Source organism: Gekko japonicus, unplaced genomic scaffold (genome assembly GCF_001447785.1).
Source record: "Gekko japonicus isolate JY-2015 unplaced genomic scaffold, Gekko_japonicus_V1.1 scaffold205, whole genome shotgun sequence".
Classification (NCBI taxonomy): Eukaryota; Metazoa; Chordata; class Lepidosauria; order Squamata; family Gekkonidae; genus Gekko; species Gekko japonicus.
The window spans coordinates 1,302,992-1,311,724 of record NW_015175976.1 but is presented as its reverse complement, the minus strand read 5'-3'; the positions used below and the strand labels follow the sequence as shown (position 1 = coordinate 1,311,724).

Here is an 8,733-nt window from a genome sequence, read left to right as displayed (position 1 = left end):
TGCCGCATGACGGAGTGAGCTCCCGTCTCTAGTTCCAGCTCCTGCCAACCTAGCAGTTCGAAAGCAAGAAATTACAAGTAGATAAATAGGTACCACTTTGGTGGGAAAGTAACAGCGTTCCGTGCGCCTTGGTGTTTAGTCATGCCGGCCACATGACCACGGAAATGTCTTCGGACAGCGCTGGCTCTTTGGCTTTGGAACGGAGATGAGCACTGCAACCCTAGAGTCAGATTCGACTGGCTTTCGAGCAAGGGAACCTTTACCTTTAATTCCTTCTGCTTTTGGCTGAGTCCTTAGCAAGGTGCTCCCTTTTAACTCCTATCACCTCCTGCTGCTGTTTTATTGGCTTGTACTACAAGAGGCTGTTTTAGGACATTCCAAGCCGTTTTGTCACTGCTTTATCGTTAGACACTCTAGCTTTGTCGAAATAATTTAACTAAGCCAAAAGGTAGCATCTGTGAAAGAGATGAGAAACTGGTACCATCCCCGAGGGCAGATAAAGCTGTTGGGGGAGTGGATCCAACCACAAACTACTGACTGATCATCACTTTTTCCCTTGCAGTTCCAGCTGGATGCAGAAAGCCCCTTCCCCTCACACACAGATCCCACCCCCTTAATGTTCTCTGCCACACTCATTCCCATAGCCATTGCACATGAAACAAGTTCACAGGTGTGGGGTTTGTTTCTCTTTCACATTGTATGGCCAATTCACACCCTAACTCTAGATTATTGCGTCTGAACATAGAGCAGGGGTCCCCACCGTGGCGTCCACCTGCCAACACCTTTTCTGGTGCCCGCCGAGTGTTTTTAGGAAGCGGATGGGGCCAGCAAGGGCTTTTGCCCAGCAAGGTTTCTGAATGGCTATTGGAGATTTGATTGGCTGTGCAGGTTTTCAAGGATGTTGCTCTGGTAGTAGCTGCGACCACAGCACGAGAATCTTCACTGTGTGTTTGAAGTAAAGCTATGGCAATCATTCTGTAGATGCATCCATCATGCTGCGTCAGAATTCGAAAGGTGACCGCAGGCTAAAAAAAAAGTTGGGGACCCCTGATATTGAGAGACATAAAACATCCTGATCGTGCAGTCCTAAACCCTTCCAAGTCACTGACTTCCATGCAGGTTAGAAGGGTACAACTCTGTTTAGGATTGCCCTGGCAGAATATCCCTGTCTATCACCCTGAAGACTCAGGTGGGTACCAACAGCAGAGTCCCAGAACGGGATGGTGGTGGGAGCAATTGGGCCCTACCCTACTGTGGCCTGAGACAAGCACCAAAGAGTCCCGTCTCCAAAAAAAAAAAGAGGCTAGGGCCCCATCCTGCCAAGTCCCCAGCTTGCTCCTTTCCCCTTCCTGGTTTGCTCTTGCTCTTGAGCTCACTTAGCACATATCCTGTTCTGCCTTAAGCTGGGAGCAAAGTAACTACTTCAATTGTAAGTGTGAAAACTCAATTTGTAACGCAAAGCCACCTGTGCTCTTTCTTGGGGAGGGCAAGGAGGGGGCCGTACTTTTGCAGGAAGATCTGCCAAGGGTGAAAGTGGACACCCAGACCAAGAGCCCCCCCCCCCCGCATGACTCAGCCCTTTCAGCCTACAGAATGGCCACCACTGCAAGAAAAAAGGTTGGTTCTGAGGAGTCCCCTTCTTCCCTCTCTACTAATTCTGGCCATGGAGAGACATCTGGCCTGCCAGGAGATTTTGAAATCTTACCTCTAGCACCATGAATATTTTCTCCGGCGTCTCAATCACCTGGTATAACCGGCAGACGTGCTGGTGGCTTAAGCTTTTCATGGCTTCAATCTCCGTCTTGACCCGGGGCAAGTCATCCTAAGAGGGGGTGTTCTCGGCATCATTACAAGCTGAAGCCACAACGGAGAATCTTCTCTGCAGCTCCTTCTCCGGCTGAGAACCCTCATGTGAAAAGAGGAGTCTTGGGGCACTTTGAAACTGGCAGCAACCCATAGGGTGTGGGGAAGGAAATACCCCAGTCCTAAGCACTGAGGAAGGGGGAAGCAGTGCCTTTCGTAAGGGGCTTTAGAGCTGCGAGGGTTGCTGCTCCATGTGGGCACGCAAGTATCGAGTGGCTACTGGAACACAGCAGCAGCAAATCACGTCACGGCTGTCCCAGATTTCCCCAAACTCAGCGTCTCCAGCCATGCCCACCCTGCCATTTCCTGATGCCCACTGGCAAGGATACCCCCTCTCCTTCAGTGGCACTCAGCGGCAGGAGCTGGGACATTCCCTGCAAACCACCCCGAGGGCCAGTCGCTTTAAAAGAACCCAGATTGAAAGAGTCACTGCGTTTTTCCAAACAGCCTTTAGGCCGTTCTCAGCATCATTACAAGCTGAAGCCACAACGGAGAATCTTCTCTGCAGCTCCTTCTCTGGCTGAGAACCCACATGTGAAAAGAGGAGTCTTGGGGCGCTTTGAAACTGGCAGCAACCCATAGGGTGTGGGGAAGGAAATACCCCAGTCCTAACCACTGAGCACTGGGGGAAGGGGGAAGCAGTGCCTTTCGTAAGGGGCTTTAGAGCTGCAAGGGTTGCTGCTCCACATGGGCACGCAAGTATCGAGTGGCTACTGGAACACAGCAGCAGCAAATCACGTCACGGCTGTCCCAGATTTCCCCAAACTCAGCGTCTCCAGCCATGCCCACCCTGCCATTTCCTGATGCCCACTGGCAAGGATACCACCTCTCCTTCAGTGGCACTCAGCTGGCAGGAGCTGGGACATTCCCTGCAAACCACCCAGAGGGCCAGTCGCTTTCAAAGAACCCAGATTTATTGTAACATAAGCTTTCATCACACCCACTGTTAGCAATCCCATCTCGCATCCCTGCGAGTGTGATAAACCCCCCCCCCCTTAGAACAGGCAGAAGCACCATCCCAAAAGTGAGAGCAGAAGCCTGCCACCTTCAATCTGCAGGAACACCTCCCCTGCTCCTTCCTCCCAAAAAACCATATAGGTATGCCTTTCAAATGCTTCAGCCTGCAGTCGGGACCTGGAGATCCCCTCAGAACGACAGCTCATCTCCAGACTACAGAGATAACTTCCCATGGAGAAAATGGCTGCTTTGGAGGATGGACTCTATGGCATTCTACCCCACTGAGGCCCCAGTCCTCCCCAGGCTCCATCCCCCAATCTCATTTCCCAACTTGCAGTTGCCAACCCTCCCTCCCCCATCCCCTGGTGGTGGCCGGGGCGGGGGGTGACGGCGACGACGACCCGGCAACCCTAGGTGCCACTGACTAAACCAATCTGCTGAAAGGAGCTTTGTGCCTCAAAAGTGTATAGCCTGGAAATCTTGTCAGCCTCTAAAGTGCTACTAGACTTGAATACGGCTGTTCTACTGTCGACCAGTATGGCTACCCACATGAAACTAGACCAATTCCCTGCCCACCCCCCCCCCCCAAAACCCCCCAAACCACGTTGACCCCAGAGCACCTGACGCGGCGGCAGTGTTCCCCTCTAAGCTGAGTTAGTGTGAACTAGCTCACAGATTTTTGTCTTCGCTCAGGAAGGAGGGCTCCGGAGCAAACTGATTTATGCAGCAGCCAACTCGCTCCCTCACAACTTTAATGCCAGTCGCTCACAAAGTAGAATTTTTGCTCACAAGACTCCACAGCTTAGAGGGAGCCCTGGGGCTGGGGATAGCTGTCATGGCTGCTGATGTCACAATGGTGCCATTTTTCTCCTTGGTTTGCCCCAGGGGACCATGTATGGTGGCCAGCTTATGGACAGAGGACATTAGCTGAAGGGAAGGGGGAAGGAGGCAGAGGCTTGAGTTAAGGGCATAAGCCAGACAGAGGACAGAAGGAAAGGAAGGCCGGGCACAGTCGACTGAAAACAGGTGGGGCTGTTTAGTGGGCACCTTGCTAGGGTTAATATTTAAAAGCAACCCATCAGAGGCCAGCCTAAGGTCTAGATCACTTGGAGAATGCTATCTAGGCAGCACTAGTCAGCCCTAAAGGGGTCTGGCAGCTCAAACAGAGGGCAGAAGGAAGGCCAGAGACCATCCCATACTCTCTCCCCTCACTGCTGACAAATCATACCAAATCTCCTTGCTCCTCAGGCAGAAACTCACCCCCAGAGCTGACTTGTCCATGATTTTTACTGCAACCTGCTCACCAGTAAGCCGGTGACAAGCCAGTTTAACCTTCGCAAAGCCACCTGTATGGAGAGAGGGAGTGGGAAAAGAGAGACGGTCAACATGTTTGTTCTTACTCCAACAACCATGGGGAACGGGTACAAGGGTAACTACTAGCTTAAGGAATTCCCAGCCCCTTCCCAGCTGGTGTGGATTGGGCAGATCTGGAGTGTCCTACCAAGTGACTTGTCTGCAGTAACTAACAGCACGCCTGACCTCCCATTTATTTCACAAGAACGTCTACCTACTGGAGGGGGGGGCACATGGTTCTGTAAAGTTGTGGCAGCCAATAATGGTGATGCCATAGGGCTATCAGAGCACAAAACAACACGGGTGGTTTGCCACTGCTTGCCTCTCCCATCCATGTACTAACCAGGGATGACCCAGCTTAGCTACCAAGATCTGAAGTGATCAAGAATGGGCTAGCCTGGGCTGTCTGGGTCAGGGACAGGTGGTGTTAGAAGTTAGGGGTGTGCAAGAATTCCCCCTCCCCCCCGTGTTTTCTGGATTCAGGTATATCAGACCCAAAGATATTAGAAAATACTGAATTTCCCGAGTACCGATACCAGTATATTATTCAGACTTGGAAAATATTCGGTATTTCTCAATGTATTCAGGTCTATTATCCCCATGGGAAGAGCAAAAAGGCATGTTTAAATGCCTTCCCTTCCCTTAGCCACTTCCACCACTCAGTTTCACTCCCTGCAGGTCAGCTGTTAGGGTTAGGACATTTAAACCTAAAAGCTGACTAGCGGAAGGGAGTGAAACTGACCAGTGGAAGTGGCCCTGTGGCTGAGGAAAGAAGGAAGAGAGATAGGAATGCTTAAATGCCTTCCCTTTTCTTTCCCAGCCTCCCCACTGCGGGGGGGGGGGGAGAAAAGAAACAGTGAGAAGGCATTTAAACATCCCTTCCCTTCCTTCCCCAGCCCCCCTGCCATGGTGGGGCAGCTGGGAAAGGAAAGACAGAGACAGGAGGCATAAATGCCTTGCCTTTCCTTCCAGCCATTCAACTGGTCAGTTTCACTTCCCTTGGCTTCCAAGCAGAGGGGAGTGAAACTGTCCAGTTGAATGGCTGGAAGGCATTGCTGCCAAATGGGGGGCCAGTGCCCTAGCCCACTGCCAGGCTGAAATGCCTTCCAGCCATTTAACCCCTCTGTTTCGCTGCCTCCCACTTCCAAGCAGGGGCAGTGAAAGGAAGGGGTGAAATGGCTCCCTGCTATTTCAGCCTGACAGCAGGCAGGCCCACAGGTCCTACCATTAGGCTGAAATGCTAGCCAGCCATTAAACTGGTCAGTTTCACTCCCCTCAGCTTGGAAGCCAAGGGGAGTGAAACTGACCAGTTTAATGGCTGGAAGTAAAGGGAAGGCATTTAAACAAGAATAGCTGACTGGCAGCTCCACCTGTCAGCTGCTGGGTTTAAATGGCTGGCAACTGGGTTTCAGTACAGGTTAATGAACCCGAACAAAATCAGCTTGTTTCAGGCTAAGCTATATCTGGAGCACACGATACCCAAAAAATACCAACAAGGTATTTTTCGGGTATTTGTTCAGCTCAGTTTATGCCAAATGCACAGCCTTATTAGAAGTATGTTACACCTGGTGTGGAATAACCAAATTGGCCTCTTTGATATGAGATTCCTTTGCGGAATACTTTGCGGAATACTTGTGTGGAGCTGCTTCTCTTCCTTCAAATTTCTCCTCAAAGCCCACTTTTCCCCCAAAGCCTCTGACTTACTGTCTCAACTGAAATGAATCCCAGGAACATATATTTCCATATATTCGTTCCTGTGTGCCCCTGCTGTTTCCCATGCCTCCTCCCATTTCTCCTCTGCCCCCAGATTTGCCTGCAATCTAAAAAAAGGGCCAAGGATTCGCATCTTTTGCTCTGTAAAGTATCCTGTAATTTGATGATGATATACACCAAGAACCATGGCATAGGGCGAAGGGGGGTTCAGTCTTTCCTGCCTGTGCCATTTTCCCAAGCTAAAGGAACATGGGGCAAGCAGTCCACTCCCAAACCATTTTGGCCTTGGGAAAAGTGTGGGACGGAAGACTGAAGCACTTCCTCCACCCTCGCTGTGGGGTCTGGAGTCAAATTAAGCCCCGGTGTGCTTGGGAACCTGGGTGCAGTGATGTCATGTTTGACTATGAAAAGGTCAGAGTTGGGTTGGGGAACTCCTCCCAATCCATGCCAGACATAGCATAAATATACTTTGGGCTGTGCTATAAAATCCTGAAGAAAAGCAAGATTGAAGAGTTGCCCTTAAAATAGAAGTACAACTCTTGGAGATTCTACCAGTACCTGAGAGGTCTAGATGTGCTTTCAAAGTTAGACAAAGTCTTCAGGGAACTTACCTGTACCAACCGTTTCACATATTTCATAGTACTTGAGAAGCTCCTCATAGTCATCCACAGCCATAGCGACAAGCAAGGTTTTCCCTCCCTCAGAAACCTGAGAACAGGAAGCGATTATTTATGCCAATCTATTTCTGAGGGAAAGCCAGAGCAAAAAAAAAATTCAGGGAGAAGAATGCCCTGCGAGAACAGCCCCCCAAGGGAAGAGCAGCCAGCTGGACGGACTGAAGGTGATGTCACAAAGCTGAGCCCTGCCCATATCACAGTGACATCACAGTGCAGCCAAGGCTCCTGTCATCCAGTCTTACCCGTAAGAAGTTCCCTGCTGGATCAGACCAGGAGAAAAAGAACTATGGATGCAGCAAAGCTCCTTGGAGGGAGGACAGGATAAATGCTCAAGGTGGATTGCCTACAAAAAAACCTTACCTTGACTGGGGAAACTCTGCATAGGATTGCACTGTAAGCTCATAACTCAGCGAGGCAGACTTAGCAAAGAGAAAAAGTGCTACCCGAGGTCAGCCCGATTCAAGACCAGACAGGACTTTGAATCCCTGATCCATAACCCACTACGGAATTATACAACACAGAGGGAGGATTTACTTTTAACTGCCATGAGGATTCAGTCCTTCTGAGGCATTTGTCAAATTCACTATTCTATGCAGGTGTAAGAGGAGACAGTTTTTTTTTTGGGGGGGGGGGGGTTAAAAGAAGCAGCTAAGAGAACATCAAACCAGCTGATTCTTCACAGCCCACAGTTTGGCTTGAATTCCCTAAGCAGCTGCGGTCAACTTTCAGTTAAAAGAATTAAGCCATTTTCCCTACCAGGCTTTATGGAAATCTTCACAACCATCGCAGAAGAAAAGCAGAACCAGCAGGCTGAGATTGGCCAGTGTGCCAGAGCCTCTGCCCTGAAGAAAGGAAGCCAACTGTCGCTGCAACTACAAATTAAGCCATTTTCCCTACCAGGCTTTATGGAAATCTTCACAACCATCGCAGAAGAAAAGCAGAACCAGCAGGCTGAGATTGGCCAGTGTGCCAGAGCCTCTGCCCTGAAGAAAGGAAGCCAACAGTCGCTGCAACTACAAGGAGGAGGCATTTAAGGCAGCATCATTTATGATCCCAATGTACAGTCCTTTAGTTGGCCAGTTTGTTCTTCAGTTCAGAGATTAACCAGATGATTATAGCATTCAGACAAGTCAGAGATAAATTGGTAGGTGAAGTCTTTTTTTTTGGGGGGGGGGGAGGGACAATGGCTAATTTCTAAAGAGAGATGCAGTGGCTGCCCAGAAGCTACACTCAGCTGCCTCATCAATTCTGCTCCCCTATAACACTGGGATCGCATTTTTAAAATCCTACTCTATCTTGATGGAATCAGGGATGTCATAGCTGGTTCATCTCCCCTCCATTTTATCTTTACAACAACCCTGTAAAATAGGTTAGGCTACAAGCAGGTCATTGGTCCAAGGTCACCTACTTAGCTTCTTGGCAGAGTAGGGATTTGAACCTGAGACTCTCAGACCCCAGTTCAACACTAACTGCCTAAACTGTACCAGTTCTCCTTGTGTATGTTCAATCTTGAGCAACAGGTATTCTGCGGGGTTATTTTTATTTCTCCCACCCCAAGATAACCAAACCTGGCCCCAGAATAAAGATGTATTGATTCTACGTAAGCTTCTTAAGTTAACAAAACTTCTGATTTCGGAAAGGCAACCTGCGTTTAAAATTAATTTTAGCGTGTGTAGTATTGCCAGGAGATCCTAAGATCATCAAGCAGCCAGAAGTTCTAGCTCTTTTAGCATTATGCACCACTAGGTGACAATAGATTTAAACTTTCAGTAGCACCCACAGTTCCAACATATATAGCCTTCCTGCTGGAAGAAAACTTACAGCCTCCTTTAGTAGATTGGTATAAAAGAATTCGGGATGTGACACTGAGGGCAAAATCAATTCACTGGGGCGATACTGATTTACAGAGCAACAGGCTTATTGAGAAGCAGGCAATATTGGTGATACACTGAAGCTGGAAATACTAACAGCAGCAAATCTGCCATGGAACCTCACTGGGTGGCCTTCAGCTCAGTCTAACCTACTTCACAAGGCTGTTATGTTGATAAAGTAAAGGAGAAAATAATGTTATAAGCCATTTTTCCCACCATGTGTGAAAGAGACACGGCATAAACACAGAGATTTCCTTTGCAATGTTTTCGTTGAAGCTAAAGGACTGCCAACTCCCTTA

General features: G+C 49.2%; 1 protein-coding gene across 1 annotated transcript in view; it reads right to left on the bottom strand.

Moving 5' to 3' along the window:
* MELK (maternal embryonic leucine zipper kinase) overlaps positions 1–6,561 on the bottom strand; it is a 32,887-nt gene extending 26,326 nt beyond the window's left edge. The window contains exons 1-3 of the mRNA XM_015426143.1: positions 6,498–6,561; positions 4,081–4,166; positions 1,706–1,822 (exon numbers count right to left, since the gene is read on the bottom strand). Coding sequence (XP_015281629.1) covers positions 1,706–1,822; positions 4,081–4,166; positions 6,498–6,561 — 267 coding nt within the window. The remainder of the gene's footprint in view (positions 1–1,705; positions 1,823–4,080; positions 4,167–6,497) is intronic.
* Positions 6,562–8,733: the final 2,172 nt, after the last annotated feature.